The sequence below is a fragment of the Seriola dumerili genome, unplaced genomic scaffold (genome assembly GCF_002260705.1).
Source record: "Seriola dumerili isolate Sdu_G_001 unplaced genomic scaffold, Sdu_1.0 BDQW01000169.1, whole genome shotgun sequence".
Taxonomy (NCBI): Eukaryota; Metazoa; Chordata; class Actinopteri; order Carangiformes; family Carangidae; genus Seriola; species Seriola dumerili.
This window is the reverse complement of record NW_019174424.1, coordinates 944463-971787: the sequence shown is the minus strand read 5'-3', so window position 1 is coordinate 971787 and position 27325 is coordinate 944463. Positions and strand designations below refer to the sequence as shown.

The window sequence follows — 27325 nt, the reverse complement described above, 5'->3', positions numbered from 1 at the left end:
TACCAGATATGACAACATTGCCGACAATAAGGTAAAATGGGGCAACAATTAGAGTAACAATCAATTTCAGTAGCTGTTAATTCCATAACAAATGAGCAGCTTCTTCCTACTCTGCCACAACATTTAATGAGTAAGTGCCTCCAGCTGTCCTCTCCAGGTGATTTGATTGGGCTGAACTGGGAAGTGTTTGAGGTGCTGGGAGGATTATCTGGAACCTTTGAATCTTCTGCATCTTATTTAAAATACTGCATCATTTCATCAGTATCTGTCTTCCTGACAGGGCTCAAGCAGGAGGTTGTTCTGTGCTTCACATTTCCAAAAAGTCTCCTGCTGTTATGAGAAAAGAGCACAATGGTGATCGCAGGTCAGGCAGCCTCTCTGGCGCTGCTGTTATTATTTGCTGTTGCCGATTCCATTCGAGTTTTAAAAGATGGACCCATGATTGATGCTGAAGGAAGGGAATTTAAATCTGCTGCAGTGAGAACTGATGCAGATGGCTCTGCTATTCGTGTACAATGCACAGAAGTGTCCATGATCATTGTGGTAAATGCTGACTTTTATAGAACGGGGCGTCTTGTTTCTGCTGGAGACCTTTTTCTGGGAGAAGCCAGGCATTCGGAGAGCAGTCAGTGCCGAGCTGTTGCTGTTAGTGACACTGAATATGTCATTGAAGCTGGACTGCAAAACTGTGGCTCCAATTTAAGTGTAAGTTGTTGATGCTTGTTCGTGCCGCAGTAATGGATTTGTCTGTGGCTGGTTCTGTGACAATCTTGATTTGCTGCTTTTCTGAAAGTTGTTTTTTTATGCTGTATAAAAATATTAATCTATAGATATCCGAGGATTCTGTGACCTACTCGAACAAGCTGATTTTCTCACCAGCTGCCAGTTACCATGGCATTACAAGGCTGACCCCTGCTGTAGTCCCTGTTTCCTGTCATTATAAAAGGTAAAATTTCATTGTTTTATACACTGAGGACATTTTTGCTATTTCATAATGGCTGACTTGTTAACTTTATGGAACAGGACACATTTTGTGAGCAGTAATTCTCAGCATCAGCCCCTGACCCTCTCCACTTCTGCACAGTATCCAACAGAGCAGTTCATTTTCTCCTTGAAGCTTATGACTGGTACGTGTGTGGACTCTAACAGCTGAGGCCCTTATGGCTTTTACTGATGAATATGCATGTAGTGATGTTGTCATCTACATGTAGATGACTGGACAAGTGAGATGCTCCCTAGTGTCTTCTACCTTGGAGACCTCCTGCACCTCGAGGCATCTTACACTGGTCCAGATGCAAGACAAAGACGACTCTTCATCGACAGCTGTGTGGCCACTCTGTCACCTGACGTAACATCAGTCCCCAGATATTACTTCATTGAAAACTATGGGTAAGAGCAGCTCAGTCTACATTATCAAATCATAAAATGGCCTTTTTTTCCATGAGGAAGTGTAATATAGTAGACCGTAAGTGAAGTACAGTTACAGGTGTGGCCCAAATGGCACATACACCTGGAACTGAACAACAGACCTTTGTCATCTGATCTGTCAGGTGTGTCACTGACGCAAAAGAGGGAGGATCAAACACACTGTTCAAACCCAGAACGAGGTCTGATTCGCTTCAACTGCAGCTTGATGCTTTCCTGTTTCACCTTGATCCAAGGAACTCAGTGAGCCACTTATAACCTGCATGATATTAAATGTTTGGAAATGCTACAAAGTTTTATAATGACATTTCAGTGATCTCATCTTTTTTTTTTTTAGATATTTATCACTTGCCAACTGAAAGTTACATCTGAAATGTGGAAGAGCAGCCCTATCAACAAGGCCTGTAATTACATACATTCAAGGTGATTTTTTTTAAATGTATTTTTTTTTCTTTATGTGTATTGTAGCAGAGGAACAACTCCTTACGTTACCATACAAAGCCTTTTACAAGTGTAATATGAACTTCATACTACTCTTGACTTTTAATCGAACATTTACAAAAACACATCGTCAAAACATGTTAAAATCCAGAAGACACATCTCAAGTCAAATTTTAAGTGTAAATATTTGCTTAAAGATGGAAGAATAGGTTTAATCCATCACAATATGTTATAAATCACACTAGGTACAACTTCAGAGACCAGAAAACTGCCTTAATCCCACTACATGCACATGTTTATATGATTAATCTGACTCACTGCAGGTAAAATGTGCAACTACAAAAACCAAACCTATGTTTTAATAAATGTAGGTAAATATTACTGGTTCACTGGAGTGGTGGGATGTGTTTTTTTGATTTTGATGGCCTTGCATTTAAGATCACACACCTGCACCAAACTGTGAGTCAGTGCATTGTTGTCAAAATTACAAATTAGTTGAATTAAGGGTTTTACAAAAACAATGTAAAGTACCCAAAGTAATTATCAATGAACCTAAAAACCAATTTATACCTAGATTAGCCATTATTTCTCTGCACACTTTAAATTGAGAGAAAACCTTGACAGACACAGAAACTATAACTTGTATGTTTAGTAATGAAAAGGTATGAGTGCGTACAACAACAGTACATGTGTAAGACAAAATATACTAAACTGAAGTATTCTCTTCAGATGGAAAGATGTGGATGGGAATGTTGGGGTGTGTCAGTGTTGTGACAGTATCTGTCACCAAAGATCAACCAAAGGTAAGTATGCTCTCTGAGCAGATGCAGATGAGATCAAAGTGTTTCATTAGTAGTACGATACCTTGTTTAAATGATCTGTTGGGTCTATGTGCAGAAGTGTCCAACTAATAATTGTAAAAAACATTTTGACTGTTTCAGATATGATGGTTTGTGGCACTGTGACTCTAGGCCCTTTGATGATTTTCCCCAACAAGTAAACCAAGAACACACATCTGGACAATAAACAAACTTTCAGAGCCTTATTTCACATTAAACATTAAAATTATGTAATGATTTAATTGCCCAGTTGTGAGTGGTATGATTTATGAATCATTGGAATTGTTTTAATAAGTTTCCTAGAACAATTATCATTACATCATTATCATTACACTATTTCAATAAGAGCAAGCATTTAAAAAAGTCTCCTTATGGCTGTTTACAAAACAGTTTTTTTCATTTTGTAGTCTGTGAATGAGCAGTGAGCAGAAAGGTGAAATTCTTAACCCAGTCCTCTTTGGACTGTGGGAGGAGGCTGGAGTACACAGAGAGAACCCATGCATAAATCATTGTATAGTAAGGCATAAAAACATCATAGTATAGTAAGGTATTAAAAAGTCATAATATGGTATATAATATAGTATGCATATAATATATATCCTCTTAGGTGACACATGTGGTAACATCACTCTTGATATTAATGACATATGTCCCTATATGTCATAAGTCATAGTATAGTAAGGCATAAAAAAAGTCATAGTGTAGTAAGTCATGAAAAAGCCATAAAGGATTGCCTTAATAAATGTGTTTGTGGTTAAGCAGTTGCAATGACAAAATGTCAGAGGGGGGGGGGGGAGAACATGTTGTACTTTGCTCAACACTGCAGCTACAAGACCAGGAAGTTGGGTGTTGAACACAGTCTGCCTACAAGATTACAATACAGTAAGTAGTACACGGTAAGTGCAATGAGTTATCTAAGATATGAAATCTCAAAAAAGTTTTTTGTGGCTTTGTTTGATTTATCTTATTTCATAAATAACCCTAAAACAAAAGAGCCCATTGTTGTTTTTCAAAGTGCAATGTTACATTACAGTAGATGTAGAGACTAAACCAAGCTGTGGACTTACGCAGATAAAACATCAATCCATGAGTGAATTTATTATCTAGTCGGTGGCAACAACTGGAAATTTGTCTTAGCCTGTAGCTTAAATGCAGTATTACATTATCTAACTTCTGTCACACTGGGTCTATTTAATGTGAAACCAGTTACAACTCAGAGACACACCCAAGTGAAAGATAAGATTTATGAAATAAGTTTACCCAAAGGTGGTTTCCATGGTTTGTGTGTCAAGTTTTTATTTTGGCTGCAAATATTTATCAAGAATTCAATAATTTGAGACAATTACATATGAGTCCGGAGAAACTGATGATTCAGGAAGAGACACACCCAGGTAAAATGGGTTTAGCTCAAAGGATTAAAAGCAATAGACCAGTACAGGGTGTAGTTTGCAGGGTGCAGAAATGTGTTGATGCTCTGGTTAGTCCAATTACATATTTTTTACTTACTTTTCCAAGTGTAAGCCTTGTGAAAATCAAGCAAATTAAACATTTTACATAGTGTTTTTTTCCCTTTCAACAGGAAATGATCCATTAAATTAGTTCAGCCAATTCAAATAAAATTCAAAGTGAATGTCTCGTCTGCTCTGAAACAGAAATCATAAAATTTCACACAAATGGTTAATATTTTATATGACTCTGAATAAACAGGGATGTAACCTGAAACTAGTCTGAGTGGCGGAGGAAGACAACCGCGAGGCTAGGTGTTTTTTTAACTTTATTAACAACACAACACCAAGCAGTCATTGCGTCACTGAACTAGCAAATTGCGAGACAGAAAAATGTCAAGGAAATGGTCCACAATCATTGGATGTCAGCAAGACAATATATCATTGCACAGCCTTCCTAAGGATAATAATTTTAGAGTCTGTTTAGCTCATTTCAGCACCGATTGACTATCGCCATTTGTATTTACTTGTGAGTTTTACCAAGTAACATTAACTGGCTACATTCAATGGTTGGTCAACCATTGAAGAAGAAGAGAGGCTCAGAAATGGACGCAAAATGCCCTGTACATGGTAGAGGGTTAGGGTTGACCCTAACCAGAGAGAAGAGTGAGAGAGAGGATGTGAAAACTATATGGAGATGGTTTTTATGCCTTCTCGCAGGCAACAGCCAGAATCTGAAGCAATATGTTTTTTGGTTGTCTGTCTGTCCATACATACACCCCTCCATCCAATTCTCGTGAACACAATATCTCAGTAATGGTGGTCAAAGGTCAAGGTCACATTGACCTCACAAAATGTGGGTTTGGCCTTGTTAACCCGATATCTCAGTAATGCCTTAGGGATTTTCGTCATTTTTTTTGCACAAATGTCCACTTGGACTCAAGGATAAACTGATTACATTTTGGTGGTCAAAGGTCAAGGTCGCAGTGACCGCACAAAACACAGTTTTGGCCTCTTGAATGTTGTATCTCAAGACCACCTTGAGGAAATTTGTTTAGATTTGGCAGCCTTAGCAGAGACTTGGTCTCAAAGATGAACTTATTAGATTTTGATGCACAGGTCAAAGTTAAAGGTCACAGTGATTCCACATTATTATGAGTGCAATTTATCAGGAATGCCTGGAGGGAATTTCACTACTTCTGGCACAGTGTGACCTCACAAAACATGTTTTTGGCCAAACTCACAAACTCATATGCTTATTATTATGCAATTAAACTCAAATGACTATGCGGATAAAATTAGGTGATAACATTTTATATCCAAAGGTCAAAGGTCAACTTCACTGTGACATCATAACGTTCTGCAAAAATACCTCTGGCCATTATTCAATGCTGTAACTCGGGAAGGGGCGATTGTGACCATGTTTCCTGCAGCTTGGCTGGTTGGCGGAGGCATACAACCACTTATTCTGGTTGGTACTTAAAACCACAAATATATCTTCCTATGGATATCAAAACTTCAAATAAAACACTGGAAAAGTGTAAAGTATGGGACCTAATTTGTTTACCAAACACTATATTAAAAAGTGACAATAATCTGTGCACTAACCTGTAACTTAATTTCCTCCTGCTACAGTAGCTTGACACCATGTGTGCATGACTTATAAATTCAATTAGATGAATTACAAATTTTCTCGTCACATTTGCAAGGTTCCATATATTAAAACCAATGAACCAAAATTATATAAATGCTTAAAATAGCACAACAATTATGTAAAATTAAAATGGCTTAAGAAATAAACATGGACTACATTGACAATTAACAAATTCTTAATTATGATTTTGAATACAAGTAACTTTCAAACACAAGAATGTTAAGAAGCAAAAGTGTGCTAACACTGCTTTGTCACCAACACAGAAAGGCTGATACACAATCAACAATGATGGAAGTGCTCTAGTTTTGTGCTGCAGATGGTAAGTGTGATTTGTATAGTATGTATGTATGTATGCACATGTTAATGATTCACAAAACAAAATTACAAGCTTTAACAAACATTAAAGCTTAGTTTTTTAACTATCCTTAGGAATATCCATAAAAATGGAAAGTAGATCCTCAGAGATGGGTGAGTATGAAATGTTGCGCTACATCAGTACATATAGGTTACAATACAGAATTAATTCTCTAAAAGCTGTCAAATAATGTTGATTTAACAAATTTACCAATGCTAATGCAGTGTCTTGTGTGTCAATGTAAATCTATCACAAAACATTTTTGTATAATGATGTTACTTACAACATACTGTAAGAGTATTTCAGTACTAATTATTATAACAAAACATTATACAAGACGATACTGTGATGGGATTAATTGTTTTGGACTGCACTTACAGGTACACTGAAATCTGCAACTTTTCTATTGTTTCTTCACACTTGTGAACCTAGATGGTCCTTTTTCCAGTTACAGCACATGTAGTTGAAATGTGGACCACATGGATATTACATATTAGATTGGGTGTTTAAAGAGTACACCCAGACACAGAATTCTACATGCACTACCATAAAGCAGTTCTCATGCTCTTATCCACACATTGTGCTCAACTACACATCACAGTGGCCGATGTCCCTTATACAACATAGTCATAAGTGCAACATACTTGAATATTTTAAACCATAGAGGTCAGTGCAGCTGCTGCACAATAAGAATAATTAACAGTACCAAACAAACACACACAAATCTCAGTAGCAGCTATCCATGCATTGCCAGATACCAATAATTGTGAAAATGCATCTTTTATACCTTTTTTTAATACAGTAATTTGCATTGACCCTTTAAACACAGACATAGTCCAAACACCTACTTTACAATACAAAACAACTTTTATGTCAGTATTATGTACCAACAGTCTACCACTGTGTGTTGCAACAGTATAACATCTTGAATACTTCATATACTGTGTAATTACAGATCTCCATCACAGTAAAACCGAAAAGATGCATTTAAGTGCTATTTTATGCCAGTTATTTTGTCATTTTGTTCCACAGAATGGCGTGAACTGTCCTATGACAGGTGGACAGAATCTCACGTGAGCTCCTGGTTGAGATACATTGGAATAAAAGAAATTTACATTAAAAAGCTGGAGGAGGAGGAGGTGACAGGACCAGTTCTCACAACTCTACGGAGTAAATTCCTCAGCACTACCATTGGAATGAAAAGTGGCCAAATTGAGCATCTGCTGAAGAAAAGAGATGAGCTCCTAAAGTCAGAAGAGCAGAAAATAAAAAATCGAAGTGGTTTGTGTGGTAAAGGTAGAGATGAAAAGAAAGAAAATATGTTTGTTTCAGGACAAGAACCCAAACTTTGTTCACAAGAACCTTGTGACAGAGTGGAGACAGGGAATATTCCCATAACATGTTGTGAAAACTCAACCTCTACAGACGAAGCATTGTCTTTCTGTGAATTTAAGAAATTTGATCAGTATGAAAAGGACTGCAGGTATGTAAAGCACAATGTGTTTCCACCAGAGACAGGAGTTGAAAACATGATTGTTCCATGTCATGAATATAAGTCCCTGGAGACTGCACACACACTAGACTCAACAAGGCTACAAACAAAAGTAGCATATGAGGTGTTAAGATTTGCATGTGCATGCATGAATATGAGAGCCAATGGGACAATTCATTTTGGCATAATGGATAAAGTCAGAGGTACTCACAAGCATGGGGAAATCACAGGAATACCTCTCAAAAATCAGGAAGACTTTGTGGACGCATTGGACTACATTGAAAGATGCTTCAAAGATTCAAATCAACAATGCGATGCCAGGAGTTGCATAAGGAACCCTCGATTCATTGAGGTGCTGGACAAGGAAACTACTGAGAAAACATGGGTTATTGAATATGATGTTGTCCCAAAAGCGAGCATTGTAAAAGATAAGCTATACTCTGTCGGTGTTCCAAAATTCTCTGAGAAAGACAACAAAGTCAAATGTGAAGAGAAAGTTCCCTACTCCAGAGTAGGAGCGAACACAAAACCAATACCTGATGATGACCTTGTTCGTTTCATTCAAGGGCTAAGAGAGAAAGACCAACAGAGAGAGGAGGCAGAATCTTCCAGTAATCAAACAACTGTGGACTCAAGAGAGGATCAAAAGAGGAAACTCGCCATCCTCCTGACATGTGGAAAAACACACATGGACAACTCTCTGTATTACATCATTGTGACAAACAAATTTCAGCCAGAGCATCTTGACAGCATAACCTTCTTGGTTAACATGAAGCTATTCTGTGTGTTCGATTTTGACCCTGATTCAAAGACAGCTGGTTTTTGTGGTAGATATAAGCAAGAGAAGGCTGTGAACCTCCACTTTCTTGATGATTATGCAGATGACATAAACTCTTTGCAGCTTTTTGAGAGAACAAGCTGGATTTTCTGCAATGGAAGAAATGACTTCCATGGTGGGGAACAAACCTGTGATGAAAAAACCTGGATCAGAACAAGAAAAAAGAAACTGAAAATGGCAGTGTCCCTCATCTGCAATGATATCCTTCCCAGGCAATCATTTGTGGTCCTCTTCCTGCTCATGTCTGATGTTGAGCAGCCACTTGTTGAGACTTTCCATGAATTCTATGCAGAGATGAATGGGCATGATTTTTTGGCAGTCATATCAGAGTTGAAGGACAACTACAAAAAGTGGTCAAGTCTTGCTCAAGTGTCTTGTCACACGTCTACACTCAAAGAAATCAGCATTGTTGAAATGCCACTGAGTCATGTGGACGCTACTGTTCAAAGCATTCAACTCTCAAAGAATAAGCCCACTAGGACATTGCCAGTCTTAAATGGAGGACTGTGCTTTTTAAAGTCAGTTGAAGAGTCTATGCTTGATTCTTTGGAAATCATCAGTGTTGACCAGTGTGATGACACAAAACTGGAGATCATGAGTGAGGATGAAATCCAACAAATTGATACCTACTTCTATCGAGGCGGAAAGATAGACTGGAAAAACTTGTGGCTTGCTGACAAACACAAGTGTGGGTCTATCATAGAGAGGGATGCCTACAAAGATGCAAGCACAATCCTGGACAAGATAGCACATCATAGCAAAGCCATACGTCCCATTGAGAGTGTGAACATACACCATCATCCTGGCAGTGGTGGAAGCACAGTGGCACGACAGATCCTCTGGAGCTGGAGAAAAAAAGTACGATGTGCAGTTGTTAAACAGTGTAAGGACATCACAACTGTGTGTGAGCATGCAGTTAGACTGAGGGAACATGATGAGAGAGACCAAAACAACTGCTTGCCAGTGCTCTTGCTCTTGGAGGACCAAAATGCAGATTACGTAGACAGCCTCAGACGGGAGCTTGGAAATGTCATCGCAATAAAAAAAATTAGTCCCTCTGTGTTGTGCTTTATCCTGCTCATCTGCAACAGGTCAAATGATCCAGAGAGGATGTGCAGAGCATTGCCATCTCAAACAGTAGCAGTCACACATAAGCTATCAAATTCAGAGAAGCCTAAGTTCTCACAGAAGCTTGAGCAACTTAAGCAGTTCCAACCAGACTTAGACTTCATCCTAACATTTGTTCTGATGACTGAAGGATTCCAGCCAAGTTACATTAAGGACTTTGTGAAAAACATTCTAGATAAAATTGATCATTCATCACTCATCACTCGCCTCATCAGATTTGTTGCTCTTCTGAATTGCTACGTTGAAGACTCATACATGTCTGTGTCACACTGTGAGGCATCTCTTGGCATAACTACCAATGTGCTACGCCGAGCACATGCCATAGCACATAAAGCTCAGTACCATGCATTTGTGGAACATCTCAGTGATGAAGCAAAGCTTATTTTCATCCACCTTAAAGAAGATTCAACACACATCTCATCAATTCGGATTATTCATCCACTGGTGGCAAAAGAAGTTCTGAGTCAGCTGTCTGCAAAATTGCCTCAAAGTGATATTGCCATGGACCTCATCAACGACAAGGTACTTATCAATCACAGGTTTGACAGGGATGAGTTCCTGAAGTTCATCGCAGCTCTTTTCATCAGACGCCATAAAAAGAGCAGAGGAGATCCTAAAGACACAGCTTTTTCACCCCTTATTGAGCATGTCAGCACCACGGGAGGTGGTGTTCAGAAAGCTGTTGATCTCATGAAAGCAGCCTACCTAGCTTTGGGAAAAGATGCATATGTGGCCCAACAGCTTGCCCGGCTGCTTTACACAAATTTGAGATTTAAAGAGGCCCTAGAATGGGCAGAGGAAGCAAAATCTCTTCTTCCACATGATATATTTGTCCTTGACACACTGGGACAAGTTTACAAAAAGTGGTTTTACCACTTGTATGACACCTGTGAGGAAAAAGAACCATCCCCTGAAAGGGGAATTGAAATCATAAGCACTGCACTCAAAGGAATTTCTGCCTTCAGGGCCTCTGAAAAAACACCAAAGAAAGAGACTGTCAGCCTTAACAACTCATACTACGGGGAAGTAGATGTTGGCTGCAGGCTGCTAAGATTTCTGTCAGCAGTAGATGTTTTTTCAAGCAATACTGGAAAATCAGAGTTGATGCAGTACTTGTTAACAGACTACATACCAGCAGAGGTCAAAACACCCTGGCAGAGGTTTCATCAGCAGTTAAAAGGATTACAAAAGAGCCTTTGCCACACACTTGAGTGCATTTCTGAAGACCTCAGCTACTTTCAAACTGACATAAGCGAAGAGGACGAAGAACTTGATGCAAGAGATCCAGAACAAATATATAATCCAAGAAAATGGCTGAAAAGGAAGAGCGCTATATATGCTGATTTTTTTTGTATTATTGATGACGGAATCCAAGCAACTGACAGCAACAGTGCTGACATGGCAGGTCCAGCTGAAAAGCTTTCTCCATTCCAACGACAGATGAAGACTTACAAGCTTGGTGGAGGAAATCTTACATCCATCCTCTCCTTACTTTATGACAGTGACCCAGAGAGAGCAGGAAAAAAACTTGAGACAATAATTGGCATGTATCCAGAAAACCTGAAATGGAACGACCTTGACCAGACGGAACTTGTAAACTTCATTTTTTGCCAGATAGCTCTTAACTGTATTCTACCTGGGTCCTCAAAGCTCCTGTCCCTTCAAAAGCTTCAAGATCTCAGCAAAAGATTCATTACAAAAGGGAAAAACATGTCATCAGCAAGTGCTCTCTTCCTTCTCTCCCTTCTGTTTTGGCCTGAGACAAGCAATGAACTCAGTTCTGCTGGTAATCAGATCCTTTTATCAGCTATTGATGCACTTCAGAGACTCTGTGAGCAAAAAATCCAACATGTGTCTCCAAGGAAAAGCAGAACTGCGACCCACTTCTTTCTGGGAAAGGCAAAAGGTCTTAACAAGATTGTCCATAGAAGTGCTATTGAAAAGCAGGTTAAAGGCACTCTAAGTGAAAGAAAACTGAAATGGTTCGGTGGGGAAGTATGGAAAACCTGGAAAGTTGTGCAGCTGCTGGAACGTGTTGAAGGATGGACAGAAAATGGAAATTTATTTGTTAAAGGTGGAACGAGAGACAGCAAGATTAGGGTATTTCCTCGATATTCTGCCTCCCTGCCAAATGGAAATGAAAATGTCACCTTCTACTTGGGCTTTTCATTTGATGGAGTGGTTGCCTTTGATATCCAAGTAAAAGACTAATTTTCAATGCTCACAATGCACCTCTCAACAACTGCAAATATCAGTGCTAAACTACAATAGACATAACATGATGAGATTGTGAGCCACAAAGCCTTTGGTTGAACTTTTCATGTTTCTGTAGGAATATTTACAACTATTTACATGTAAAATTAGTGTCTTCATTTGCATGACAAACAAGATTTTGAATCACACTTTCCATTTTGGAATATAGGTAAGGTTTTAAGTGAATATTCAGAACAAATCTATTTTTCTGACTGGCTAAACTGAACGTGGCTAGATTCTTTAATTCTGTTGCTCAACTGGTATTGGCTTACAAACTGCCTTCAAAGATTTTTTTCATGGACTATCAAACAGCTTTTTAATATCCACATCATTAGCACTGCTACTGTATATATATGCAAGGATATATTTCTCAAAAACGTGGATGAATTGGTATTAAAATGATGGTGAATGTAAGACATGTTCTTGGCAGATTATGATAACAAAAGATTAAGAGTCAAGCCTTGAAATCTTTTTTGTTTTTTACAAAGTATTTAAATTTGAAATAATATAATTTTAATTAATTATGTTTTCAGTGTAATACTTGCGTTTGTTTTGATTACAACATTAATTGTAACAGAAATCAGTCTGCAACATGTTTGTGTATGATAAAAAGCAGACAAAGTTGTGATGAAATTTCAAATGTAAGATTTTTCAATACAGGCAATTCAGTTGTTTTGCAAAACATCTGTCACATTAATCTTGATGCAAACAATATTTTTATATGCATGAAGCATTTTGTATTATGTTGTTTATTAACAAATATTTGATCATAGCTCTTTGCCTCAATTAATTTTGTTTCTATTCATTTTATAATTACACGTAGAAGACAAGAACACAATAGTGTGTAAACTGTGGGGGCCCCTCGTAATGAGAGGAAAGACAATGGGGAATGAAACAGGGATACACACAGTCAGGGCTTGAGACTTGAGTCTTGAGCAGTATTGAACTGATCAGTTAAACTAAGAAACACATTATTCACTCAAATACCAAAAACAAAACATTGAGTGACACATCTGATCTGAAACATATAAATAATTATCTCATTAAATCTGTGTATTTACACTGTATATTGTATACTGTAAAATATTTTAAAATATTCTAAGTGGAGAGAATTGTTCCAATACAAAAGTGAGATGACAGTTTTGTACCAGATTTGTGTTCGAGGATAGCTTGAGGAAATGCAGTTCTGCAAAAATGTGAAACTTGAGTCCTGATTTAAACTATTTCAGACAGCAAGAAGTTTTACTTTGCTTTGCTAGTGGACTACTAATATGGTCACTGGACTTTCCCTCTATAACTTTGTATTAAATGTTTCTAAATTTGACAGACTCATAATTCCATATATTTTACATTATAACTTTTTTTTTCAAATACATGAAACAATAACAATGTGGAGGGGAATCATCACAAAGACACGTTAGAGTTTAGGGATTGGTTTATTCAAGGAAAAAAAGTAAACATTCAGACTCTGGCACAGAAATCATCATAAAACCATGTAGAGCGCTTCGCGGGAAGATCCCAAAACAAATCTTTATGATTAAATTTCAGGTTTCTACTTAACTTCCACAGCTTCCTAGCCAGTCCACTATCATATTCATAGATGCATTATAAAACAAAAAAATAAAAAGAAAGAAAATTTGTGACATCTTTTCATAAAACTGTATTCTTCAACAGGTAAAAGCTTGTTAGACTTTTTTCTGTGATACATAAGAAACCATGAGTGCATACTTACCAATGAAGACTCTGCCTGTATGACTCATGTAAAATATCAAAATCAATTGTTTTAATATTATTTGCACCAGAAATTATGTTGAGATGCTGCTCATATTTGGTAGAAGAAGCTGAAAAAATGTGTTGCACACTCAAGTAGTAACTATGATTTGATAATTATGATTTTATAATTTGTGGAGATCATAATAAATGATTGGCATAATTGTTGATGGCTTATTTTGTTTTTTTTCAAGTGAAAATTAAAATCTCATTATGTTTGCACACAAAACACAGGCCGGCGGAAATTAAAAGTATAGCAGTGGTACTTACAGCTTTAACTAACCTGTTAATGCCAGAGATTCTCCTTCATGTAAGTAGTTAAATTCAAATGATCAAGTGAGGAAAGCTGATGAAACAAACGGGATTAAGTGGTAAAGCCATTTTACAAGCATATGAAAAGTCATTTTCTCATCACAAATCTCCCAACACACATTTGATGTATATATGGCTGCAGGTGACAGCCTGCAAATGTATGTGGCAATCTAACAAACAATTTGACTTTTGACCAAGTCATCAATATCTGAGACAGTAAACTGCAGTGGACCGTAAGACTAGTTAATATCAAAAGCTTCTAAAGGAACTGAGTTTCATTTAAAAGCTCTATACTTTCAGTGAAGAGCTACTAAATGAAATCAGAGCTTCCTGATGCTCTCACCAGTAAATAATGGAAGATACAGGTTCAATGGTACATAAAAGCTTAACAAGAAAGAATATAATCCACATGAGATAACATGCCTGAAGGAAATGTTACCTAGACGCAAGAATACAAACAAGGGCCTTCACCAAACTTGCTGCAAGTTTGGGGACATAAAGATCCAACAGCGTGTAAGCTGTGAGGGCCCCTGGTAATGAATGAGAAGACAGAAAATGGTGAGACTTGCCTCAGGCTGAAACAGGGCTACACTGAGACAGGGCCTCAGCCAGTCCCCCATGGCATTGCTACAGGGAGAAGAGAAATCTGGGTTTTAGCACTGCAGCCACTAGCAACCCGGAAGTTATGCAGCTGTACAGTGCACTCAGTGTGTCAAAGGCAAGTCTGCCAGTGCCATGTACAGAGCATCAATGAAAGAAATTCAACATACTGCTTATAGTCACAAGAAAACATTTAACAACATTTTAATTTCAACTCAATGAAGCATTTCTGTTATTGGTTCTTCAATGTTCATCTTCAAGACAATAAAAACAGTCACCATGTAGTTTATTACTATAGTACAAACCTGCTATGACGTCTCTTTTCCCACTAATGTCCCGCAAAGAAGAGTCTTCAATTTTTGCCACATTTTATTACAGTACAGTTTTACAACAATACATATACCATTTCATCTATTTAAGGTTAAAGGGGTATTTCCTCATTAAATTATTAACACAAAACAGAATGAATGCACAACAGTTACTTGAAGCCCTCACCAAACAAAGTTGGGGACACAAAGTCCAACAGCACTACGTGCTGTGAAGGCCTCACTGTTTTGCTTAGAACAGAAATGTGTTTACATAACTTGCCTTGATAAAGGGTGGGTACTGCCCATGTAACTCCAGCGCCTTCACAACACTACGAACCATATCTATTACACTTCTATACACCTAAATGAAACATGAGAAGGAAAAAAAGCCACAGGACAGAGATAGTTTGAAACAACAGTTGATAGTCTTGGTTAGGTACAGTGTAAATATTTCCCATGCGCTCTGTGATGCTTCTATAGCTCTTTTGTTTACGGTTTATTCAGTGTCTCTTCCTCATAGCTCAGTAGTAGAATAAACAGTGCATCGTGGTACTACAATACCAATACTGGTTTGTCTACTAGCAGCTGAGGACATTAGAAAAGGGTTGAGTGTCCAAACCTATAGAGGAGAGGAAGGCGGGCTTCAGTAGCGGCCTCCAGGAGACATGACAGGGGGTCGCATACCCATGGACGGCCGTGGAGGAGCTCCCTGGTACCCCGGGGGAACCACATGAGGGGCCTGTCCATATGGAGGCATCCCTCCTGGTATGTAGCTTGGCATCCCTTGTGGTGGACTACCATACTGGCCTGCGAGAACATAGGTTTGTTGGCTTTTTAATCAAAAATTAGTAGCAATACATGTATGGCTTTTACTTTATAACAAGACTAAGAGTCAAACTAGGGGCTGTATGAGGCAGCGTTCATGTCAAACACTTAGGAGAAATTCTCATCCTATAGCAGAGTTTGACAACAGAAGAAACAGTTGTGTTCCTAACAAACCAACTATATGCCTAAAATGTAACATTTATTTCTGAAGTAGAGGCAGAGGTGTATATACCTGGTATGGGATGCCTCATGCCAGGCTGAGGAGCCATCATGCCACCTACAGGGCCCACTGACGGGGCAGCAGCGGTGGCCTGGCCTTGGCGGGGAATACTGCGCTGATACCTGGGCAACTGAGCCCGTAACTCTTCCTACAGGACACAGAAAGCAGAAACAAGGAGGAATAATTTGACACTGAAATTCTGGAGTTCAACCTGGAGTAATAAATAAAGTGAGATTAATCGATCATTTTCATTTCAGAAAATTCTATTTTTGACATTATGATATTGACTCTTGCTATAATTAACAGACTTCAAATTGTGTAACTACTTACTGTAAAAGGTACAAAGAGAGAGAGACAGTCCAGCTAAGCTACTTACCAGTGAGATATCCTCATCTGGGTGGATCAACTTACTGGTTGCACTGGAGGTGGTGAGGGTGGCAGGCTTACTGGTCACAGTAGAGGGAGGTCTGGAGACCGTACTGCTGCCACCATTGGGGCTGGCTACAGCTGCGGTGGCCTGAGTGTAGGCCGGGAATGTGGGCTTTGAGAGGTCAGAGGAGGTAGAAGGGGGAGGGTGGGGGGACCCTGACACAGTTTGCTGACTCTGAGGGAGGAGAAACGAAAACACATCACACTCTAGTGAACAGCATTTAAATTTCACATGGGGATCACTTTTAGTCATACTTTGAGGTCACTCCCATGATTGAAGTTGATATTTTAGGCTTGGCATTCACATTATTTGTACACAGGATTAAGATGGATTTGCCTTGACAGTCTCTGGATTCCTCTTCCCCTTGATTCTTGCATCTCCTCTTTCACTTTCTTTATGGGGTCAGTTCACCCAAATAAGAAATCTCCTAAATCTCACTTTATCCTTAGTGATAGCCAAGCAGAAGTTTTGCTTTTATGTGCTGAGAGTTTACAATACTATTCAGTAAATCTCTTCATTTGTTGGGCTCAAAGAACTTAAGAAGTACATTTTAAAAATTAAACAGCAATATGTCTTTCTTTTTTTATGAAGAAATAGAGAAATAGGGATGATTTGGGTTATTTAACCTGCAACTATATCTTTTTCTGATGGCTTAACTTGTGCCATGCAGCACTAATTTGTATTTCCACTGTGCACTAACAGTTTTTGTTGGTCGATCAGCTTATTTCAGGAGAGGAACTTGTATGACCAAAGTAAAACCTATTTCTTCAAGCCTGCAAGAAAACAAATCCAAAAGAGCATGCTGTGCTACATTGCTCTGCAGCAGTTCAGAAACAGGAAGCCCATTTTACAAATCTGCATTACTCGCTAGTTTTTGATTTTGTCGAGTTAACAAAGCTAATTTTTAAATAGTATTTTATAAATGCAGATTTGTAGCAAAAGAAGAAGCAAATAAATGCATGTTGCTAGAATTACAAAAAAATACTTGAAAAAGGATTTTCTACCCACATAAATAGTTAGATAGACTTTATCATCCCTTGCTAAGACAGCTTTGGCAAATAAAACAGAATTAATCTGTCCAAGTACACCACAGGCAAATTATACACAACTGTGTGCATGCCAATTGTAAAGCTGCAGGGTGTAGAGCAGGCAGACAGCTGCGTACTTGTGATGTGATAGGGAACAGAGCTTTAGGGGAGGCGGACTCTGAGTCTGCACTTGACGACCCTGCACTTGTACTTGCAACCCGACTGCCCATCTGTAGCACAGGAAAAAAGTAAAGAATAGGAAATGTAAATAAAAAAATCAATTTAAATGAATTTCTGGGTAAAGTCTCCTTTACATCAACCTGTGTGAGCACAGACAGCCACTCAAACATCCCATATTCAACAGGAGAATATCGTTTTCTGCTCGATCAAAGTGTTGTGGGAGACTGTGCAGGGGTAAATGGTGTCATAAACTTTCTACCTGTCCAGCGCTAGGGAACAGAGGTTTGTTGACATCAGGTTGTGCTGAGGGGGCAGTGGCAGCAGGAATGGCAGGTCTGGTCAGCATGTTTGCAGCAGGGGGGACCTGAGCCATGTGTGTGATACCTGGGCGGTGGCCCACTGGAGGAGGCATACCTGACACCGGCAGAACAAATTCATTATATAAAGTGAAACGTAAAGTCTCATCACAGCAATGTTACAACATATTTACAAACTTTAATTAAAAAAAACTGACATTGAGGAAATAACATGGACTGATAAGTGCCTTCTGAGGGTGTGAGATAGCAGGGCACTGGTTACCTGGGGGCACGCCTGGCATCATTGGAGGCATCCCTGGACCTGGAGGCATCATCCCAGCCATTGGTATCATCCTACATACATGAGAAAAAACTGTGTGTAAAATACACAATAAAGTGGGGATGGGATTAATAAAAAATTTAAAAAAAAAAAGACAGTCTTGATCAATGACAAACATTTACCCTGGAGGCATTCCTGGCATTACAGGTGGCATTCCTGGCATTAGTGGTGGCACACCTGGCATCATTGGGGGAATTCCTAAAACAAGGAGAACATTTTTTATTTCTTTTTAAGGAGTTTAACAAAAATATCCTTATTATTTCAGGCAAAATACAATACGCGAGCACAGCCACAGTATATTATAAAATTGAGTGTTCCTAATTTAATTGCAGCATTAAAATGCATTGAACTTGTTTACACCTTAATCAAAGTATGATTACCATCGCCTTTTAGGACACATACTTCAATACATATTGCAATCAATACGCTTGACAACATCTAGTGTCTCATGTATAGCTGTAAAAAGAACAGCATTCGGGGCAGCAGCTGGGAAATATGGCAAGAAGATCTAGAACCGGGGTAAAACCATGTCTGCAACATAAAGATGGTGTTTTAGATTACATACTGTTCATGAATATGAATGGAATAACTGGTAAACAGCACGACACCAGTACAGTGTTATTTAAGATTAGCTCAATAGCTGGATTTTTGTAGTTCAAGTTGCGTCACTGTTTTGCACCTGAGTAGCTGCCTGGTGGTATCCCTGGAGCACCAGAGCCAGGAGGCATGCCAGGCTGTGTGATCGGGGGGATGTATCCTGCCTGGGGCTGGCCTGCAGCAGGCTGCTGGAAGGAGGGTCCAGGCTCATCATCCTCATCATACTCATCAGAGTCATCCTGGTTCTGCTTTTTCTTCTGAGTCTCTGAAAACAGGGAGTAGTATAGTCAGTCTCTAGAACACACCAAATCAAGACAGTGCATTAAGGTATTTCAGTGCTAATACCTTGGTTCTTTTGTTCTAGCACTCTTCTTCTCTCCTCCATGTCTTTCTCCGGAATACCCTCCATGCCATATATCTCCAGTTCAATATCTGTCCTTCCAGGTATTGCATTAGGAACTCCATCGATCGTTTCTTTATGTACCTACAAAGCAAGTGAAACAGTGAGGTAATTTTAAAGAAATAATTATGTTTGATTTTATGAAGATGGTTTGCATTATTTTGGTTTCCTCACCTGCATACAGTGGATTGCGAGCCCAGGGCCGGTGTACAGCTTTTTATGACAGATGTGACACTTGAAATGTTTGGCCTTCTGATGCTGAATGAGAATCTTTTCATCATCAAAATCTCTGTTACAGTACCTGGGATTACGGTTTAGGAAACTGTTTTAATCCCTGATAAACCTGATCATTATTTATTTCCTTTATTTTGCCAGGTATTCCCACTGAGATTAAAAAAAAAAGAGAGAGAGAGAGAGAGAGAGAGAGAGAGAGAAAGAGACCTGGCCAAGATAGCAGCTATACAAACTTTCAGACATATTATAATACAGCACAAAAAATAAAATATCACATATACAACATGACAGCAGTTGTGCATTAGCATTGTAATGATATTTTTTACAGCTGAACGTGATGTGCACTTGTTTACTCAAAAACACCTTGCTAATGAGACACAAGATTTCACGGACCAACGTCGCCTGCTTTATAATATCCTGTTATTGAGCTGGTCATTCAACTTCAATTCAACTAAACCGACAGCAGTTCTAAATCTATCATGTTGGCTATATTGCGAGTATACTATACACGTATCATTGTTATTATAGGCTCAGATTAGCTTACAGTCACCCTTATTTTAGTAAACAGAATAACGCTGTAAAACGCATAAAACAGGTCTTAATGAGAACAAGACAATGCTATTGCACTAAATGTAACATATGGAAAAGGATACCAACACCAAGGTTTCATTTGCTTTTTCTTCTTTCTTCCCATGGTTTCTGTAATGTCAGCTCAGCGCCTGGTAATCCCGTTCAACAACAGTTAACCTCAGCTAAGGTAGCAACTAGGACTGACGGGAAGGAAGATGGCGTCCCCCCTCGCTCTCCAAAAGCCTGCTAGACATTATGGCCCCAGTGCGTCCTCTAGTGGTCCTATACTAGGGCCAGTTATATCCACAGGCCGAAGCCTTTATTATGAAGGGACACTTAGGGAAAGTCAGCAAAATGACTCAAAACAACCACAAAGAGACTCAAAAATACAACAGGGGGCCTCAAAATAACCACAACAGAAACAGACAAAAGCAACCTCAGGGATTCAAAGCAACTACAAAGACACTCAAAAAATCCCAGAGACTCAAAACAATTACTGACACTCGGAACAACAGCCACAAAATGACCACAAAGAGACTCAAATGACCACATAAAAACTCAAAATACCACACACCTACAGAAAAAAACTCCATCCACAACTATGCTGTGGTTTGTGTTTACTGCTGCCAGTAAATGGACTTCCACATCTACCCATGCATGACTACATTTTTTTTTAAAAATCAAGCTTTAACATTACAATGGGTAATGCAAGGTATGTAGAGCCACAGTTCATACTTTTGTAAGTTAAGCAGTTGAATTTACAACCATTGTTATGTTTACGCAACAATTTTTGACGTTGAAAATGTCTTCATAAAACACTTTTTTAAGTAACTTTATTTGGCAGAGTCAAATAAACAGCAAGACATGATACAATGCATACATATCAAATACCTAGGCCTACAATAAAAGAGAAAAATCAAATAATAATAAAAAAAATAAAAAGTCAAGAAAATGAAAATAATCAGTTCATATTTGAATTTAAATTTCCTTTTATTGAACCATTCACTTTACAGTCATTCTGTGTAGAGTTTGTATGTTCTTCCTATGCCTGCATGGGTTCTCTCCAGATGCTCCAGCTTCCTCCCACAATCCAAAGATATGCACATTAAATTAATTGGCGACTCTAATGCCTTACTATACTGCTGACTTTCTTATGCATTGCTATACTATGACCCTTTTATGCCTTACTATAATATGACTTTTTTGCCCTCTGTACTATAACTTATTTTTGCCTAATTTACTATGACTTTATATACCTTACTACACTGTGACATTTTTTGACATTTTTATTTATTACTATACTGTAATGTTTTAACCTTTCTATACTAAGACGTTTTTTTGACCTTTTTATATCTTATTGTACTATAAAGTTTTATGCCTTACCATACTATAACGTTTTCTGATGTTTTTATGCCTAATTATAACGTTTTATGCTTTACTAAACTACAACATTTTTTGATGTTTTTATGCCTTACCATAATTTATCATTTTTTACCTTTTTATGCCTTACTATACTATGACGTTTTATGACGTTTTTATGCCTTATTATACTTTGATTTTTTTTAAGTCTTACTGTGGTACAATGGTTTGAATTGTAGACCCGCGATACAAGGGTGGTGGGTTCAAACCCTGGGCCTTTATGGTGGAGTTTGCACGTTCTCTCAATGGGATTTTCTAGGTACACCATCTTCCTCCCGCAGTCCAATGACAAGCACTGTAATATAATGCTTTTATGCCTTTCTATACTATGACGTTTTTTGATATATTCATGTCATTGTATGACTTTTTTGACTTTTTTTTCCTTACTATAATGTGACTTTTTTTTGCCTTACTATACTGTGACTTTTTTGACATTTTTATGCCTTGCTATACTATGACGCGTTTATGTCTTTCTATACTATGACATTTTTTGATATATTCATGTCATAGTATGACTTTTTTTGATGTTTTTATGACTTGCTATACTATGATGTTTTTTGAGATTTTTATGCCTTGCTATATTATGATTTTCAAAATTTCTATGCCTGACTATACTATGATGTATTTTTATGTTTTTATGCCTAACCATCCTATGAATTATTCATCCATTCACGAGGTGGTAAGGTGGAGTAGTGGTTAGAGATGACACCTGCAGTCTGAGGGAACTGGTTTCAAATCCTGGTATTGGTACCTTTCTGTGTGTTGTTTACATAATCTCCAACTTTTTTGACATATTTTTCATGTCTTACTATACTATGATACGTTGATCCATTCATGAGGTGGTGAGGTGGTTTAGTGGTTAGAGCAGTCCCCTTGTAGTCTGAATGTTCTTGCTTTAAATTCAAGTCTTGGTGCCTCTCTTTGTGGAGTTTGCATGTTTTCTCTGATTTTTGACGTTTTTATGCCTTACTGTAGTATAACATTTTTATGCTTTACTATACTATGACGTTTTTTGGCATTTTTATGCCTTACTATACTATGACATTTTTTTGACATTTTTATGCCTTACTATAATATAACGTTTTTTGACACTTTTTTGCCTTACTATAGTCTGACGTTTTTTGACACTTTTTTGCCTTACTATAGTCTGACGTTTTTTGATTTTTTTATGCCCTACTATACTATAACATTTTTTGGCAGTTTTTTGCCTTACTATACTATGACATTTTTTGATATTTTTATGCATTACTATGCTATAACATTTTTTGGCAGTTTTTTGCCTTACTATACTATGACGTTGTTTTTTGCCTTACTGGACTATGACATTTTTTGATGTTTTTATGCCTTACTATACTATGACGTTTTTATGCCTTACTATACTATGACATTTTTTGATATTTTTATGCATTACTATGCTATAACATTTTTTGGCAGTTTTTTGCCTTACTATACTATGACGTTGTTTTTTGCCTTACTGGACTATGACATTTTTTGATGTTTTTATGCCTTACTATACTATGACGTTTTTATGCCTTACTATACTATGACATTTTTTGATATTTTTATGCATTACTATGCTATAACATTTTTTGGCAGTTTTTTGCCTTACTATACTATGACGTTGTTTTTTGCCTTACTGGACTATGACATTTTTTGATGTTTTTATGCCTTACTATACTATGATGTTTTTTGATGTTTTGATGCCCTACTATACTATGAATTTTTTTTTTCCTCACTATACTGTGACATTTTTGATATTTTTATGCCTTACTATACTGTGATGATTTTTGAGATTTTTTTGCCTTACTATACTGTGACATTTTTTCACGTTTTTATGCCCTACTATACTATGACGTTTTTTGACATTTTTATGCCTTTCTATACTATGACATTTTTATGCCTCACTATACCATGACATTTTTTTACATTTTTATGCTTTGCTATACTATGACGTTTTTTGACGTTTTTATGCCTTACTATACTATGACATTTTTTGACACCTTTTTGCTTTACTATACTATGAAATTTTTTGACATTTTTATGCCTTACTATACTATTACTTTTTTTGATGTTTTTATGAATTACTATACTATGTCATTTTTTTTTGCCTCACTATACTATGACGTGTTTTGACGTTTTTATGCTTTAGTATACTATTATACTTTTTTGCCTTACTATACTATAACATTTTTTGACACTTTTTTGCCTTACTATACTTCGACATTTTTATGCCTTTCTATACTCTGACGTTTTTCGACATTTTTATGCCTTACTATACTATGCTGTTCTTTGATGTTTTTATGCTCTACTAAACTATGAAAATTTTTTTGCCTTACTATACTATGACATTTTTTGACATTTTTATGCCTTACTATACTATGACGTTTTTTGACGTTTTTATGCCCTCTTATACTATTAAATTTTTTTTTCCCTACTATACTATGACATTTTTGGTATTTTTATGCCTTACTATACTGTGACGTATTTTGACATTTTTATGCCTTACTATACTATGACATTTTTCGACATTTTTATGCCTTACTATATTATGACATTTTTTCCACACTTTTTTGCCTTATTATACTATGACTTTATTTGACGTTTTCATGCCTTACTATACTATGAATTTTTTTTTGCCTTACTATACTATGACATTTTTCGACATTTTTATGCCTTACTATATTATCCTTTTTTTTGACATTTTTATGTCTTACTATACTATGACATTTTTTGACACTTTTTTGCCTTACTATACTATGACATTTTTCGACATTTTTATGCCTTACTATATTATCCTTTTTTTTGACATTTTTATGCCTTACTATACTATGACATTTTTTGACACTTTTTTGCCTTACTATACTATGACATTTTTTGACATTTTTATGCCTTACTATGCTATGACATTTTTTGACACTTTCTTGCCTTACTATACTATGATATTTTTGACACTTTTTTGCTTTACTATACTATGACATTTTTTGACATTTTTATGCCTTACTATACTATGACGTTTTTATGCCTTACTATACTATGAAATTTTTTGACGTTTTTATGCCCTACTATACTATGAATTTTTTTTTCCTTACCATACTATGACATTTTTTTTTTGCCTTACTATACTATGACATTTTTTGACATTTTTATGCCTTACTATACTATGACGTTTTTTGAGATTTTTTTGCCTTATTATACTATGACGTTTTTTGACATTTTTATGCCTTACTATACTATGACATTTTTTGACACTTTTTTGCCTTACTATACTATGACGTTTTTTGACATTTTTATGCCTTACTATACTATGACATTTTTTGACACTTTTTTGCCTTACTATACTATGACGTTTTTTGACATTTTTATGCCTTACTATAGTATGACATTTTTTGACACTTTTTTGCCTTACTATACTATTACGTTTTTTGACGATTTTATACCTTACTATACTATAACATTTTTTGACACTTTTTTGCTTTACTATACTATGACATTTTTTGACGTTTTTATGCCTTACTATACTATAACATTTTTTGACATTTTTTTGCCTTGCTATACTATAACGTTTTTTGACGTTTTTATGCCTTACTATACTATGATGTTTTTTGACATTTTTATGCCTTACTATACTATAACGTTTTTTGACGTTTTTATGCCTTACTATACTATGACGTTTTTTGACATTTTTATACTGTACTATACCATGGCGTTTTTTGACGTTTTTATGCCCTACTATACTATGACATTTTTTGACACTTTTTTGCCTTACTATACTGTTACGTTTTTTTGGCATTTTTATGCCTTACTATACTATGATGTTTTTTGACACTTTTTTGCCTTACTATACTATGACATTTTTTGACGTTTTTATGCCTTACTATACTATGACGTTTTTTGACACTTTTTTGCCTTTCTATACTATGACATTTTTTGACACTTTTTTGCCTTTCTATACTATTACGTTTTTTGACATTTTTATGCCTAACTATACTATAACATTTTTTGACATTTTTTTGCCTTTCTATACTATGAGATTTTTTGACACTTTTTTGCCTTACTATACTATTACGTTTTTTGACATTATTATGCCTAACTATACTATAACATTTTTTGACATTTTTTTGCCTTACTATACTAAAGGGGGCGGGGAAATCTGGCGCACTTCTATTTCTGTACAGAACTATTGCAATTAGTAAAATTAGTCTCAGCAGGAATGTGCAAATGCAACTTTTTTTTTCGACGACTACCCATGTCGCCCATATCTAAATCCACCATTGCGTGTGTCTTATATTGGTATATTGATTGAATGAATTGATTGTCAACTGAATTCTGCCATTAACTTTGAACATATTAATGTTAAGTTTTATTGTTTTAACCCTGAAAGTGTAACCAGTATGAGTAATCCATATGGTATTATTATACTATATACTTATTGATAAGTGTTGCAATTACATTTTATGGCCCTCATACATGTCACAAGTGATGCAATGCAAAATTAATCATCATTAATCATTGAGTGCCACGGGGGCTACTGCCGGGATGAGTAGATTTATTTCCAGTGTTATTTCCAGTGTTCAAAAGTCACCCTGATCATATTCTGGTTTTGAGAAATGTCTTGATATAAAAGACTCTGATATAAAACAATGTCACATCCCTCCATCATGTATTATGTGGGAAATATCTCATATTCTGTGTTTTTTGTCTTCAACCTGGCATTTAAAGGGTTAAAATCCTGAAAACTACTACATTTTTAGTAGGTTTGAGCAGAACTGAAGTGGTTTAAGAGATGTATGCAAAAAAAGCAGAAAAAGATATTGATATATGATGATTTTATAGCATTTTCTTTGGGTGTCCTTTTTTGTACGCGAGGATATGATCAGGGTGACTTTTGAACACTGGACATTCCGTCCCATGCCTCACCATACTATGACGTTTATATGACCTTTTATGCGTTAATATACTATGATGATTTTTTGACATTTTATGCCATACTATACTATGACGTTTTTTGGTGTTTTTATGCCATAGTATACTTTGATGTTTTTTAGCATATTTATGCTTTATTATGTCATTCAGTCCCATGCCTTGCCATACTACGACGTTTATATGACCTTTTATGCCTTAATATACTATGATGATTTTTTTGATGTTTTACTCCACACTATACTATGACGTTTTTTAGCATTTTCATGCCATACTATATTTTGACGTTTTTAGGCATTTTTTTGCCTACTATATTATCTTGTCTTATGCTTTGACATACTATGGCGTTTATATGACCTTTTATGCGTTAATATAGTATGATTATTTTTTGACGTTTTATGCCATACTATGACGATTTTTGTCATTACTATGCCTTATTATGTCATTCCATTCCATGCCTCGCCATACTATGACGTTTATCTGACCTTTTATGCCTTAATATACTATGATGGTTTTTTGACATTTTACANTATGCGTTAATATAGTATGATTATTTTTTGACGTTTTATGCCATACTATGACGATTTTTGTCATTACTATGCCTTATTATGTCATTCCATTCCATGCCTCGCCATACTATGACGTTTATATGACCATTTATGTGTTAATATACTATGATGATTTTTTGATGTTTTACTCCATACTATTCTATGACGTTTTTTGGCATTTTCATGCCATACTATATTTTGACGTTTTTTGGCATTTTTATGCCTACTTTATTATCTTGTCTTATGCTTTGATATACTATGGCATTTATATGACCTTTTATGCGTTAATATACTATGATGATTTTTTGATGTTTCACGCTATACTATACTATGACGTTTTTTTGGCATTTTTATGCCTAACTATATTATCATGTCTTATGCCCAGCCATATTATGACCTTTTTATGACCTTTCATGCCTTAATATACTATGATTATTTTTTGACGTTTTACGCCATAC

At 36.6% G+C, this 27325-nt stretch overlaps 3 protein-coding genes across 5 annotated transcripts; 2 read left to right on the top strand and 1 right to left on the bottom strand.

Annotated features, from left to right (window-relative positions):
- Positions 1–351: 351 nt before the first annotated feature.
- Positions 352–2777, top strand: LOC111227263 (zona pellucida sperm-binding protein 3-like). The gene is made up of 8 exons (XM_022752697.1): positions 352–705; positions 831–946; positions 1024–1127; positions 1212–1389; positions 1551–1668; positions 1763–1848; positions 2596–2669; positions 2764–2777. Exons 1-8 carry the CDS (start codon positions 352–354, stop codon positions 2775–2777), a joined length of 1044 nt encoding a protein of 347 aa, XP_022608418.1.
- A 3287-nt stretch (positions 2778–6064) lies between these two features.
- Positions 6065–13805, top strand: LOC111227022 (sterile alpha motif domain-containing protein 9-like). Its single transcript, XM_022752376.1, has 2 exons — positions 6065–6123; positions 7192–13805. Exon 2 carries the CDS (start codon positions 7356–7358, stop codon positions 11826–11828), a length of 4473 nt encoding a protein of 1490 aa, XP_022608097.1. The 5' UTR covers positions 6065–6123; positions 7192–7355; the 3' UTR covers positions 11829–13805.
- A 775-nt stretch (positions 13806–14580) lies between these two features.
- On the bottom strand, positions 14581–20191 carry znf207 (zinc finger protein 207). Of its 3 annotated transcripts, none has more exons than XM_022752373.1 (11): positions 20064–20191; positions 19351–19477; positions 19122–19260; positions 18859–19041; positions 18302–18377; positions 18123–18193; positions 17803–17957; positions 17501–17593; positions 16282–16509; positions 15918–16053; positions 14581–15667 (listed from the first exon to the last, which is right to left on the bottom strand). In XM_022752373.1, exons 1-11 carry the CDS (start codon positions 20102–20104, stop codon positions 15504–15506), a joined length of 1413 nt encoding a protein of 470 aa, XP_022608094.1. In that variant the 5' UTR covers positions 20105–20191; the 3' UTR covers positions 14581–15503. The 3 variants fall into 3 exon arrangements, with proteins under 3 accessions (XP_022608094.1, XP_022608095.1, XP_022608096.1); XM_022752375.1 differs by having other exon boundaries at positions 15577–15667; positions 16317–16509; XM_022752374.1 differs by lacking the exon at positions 17501–17593.
- Between the last annotated feature and the right edge of the window lie 7134 nt (positions 20192–27325).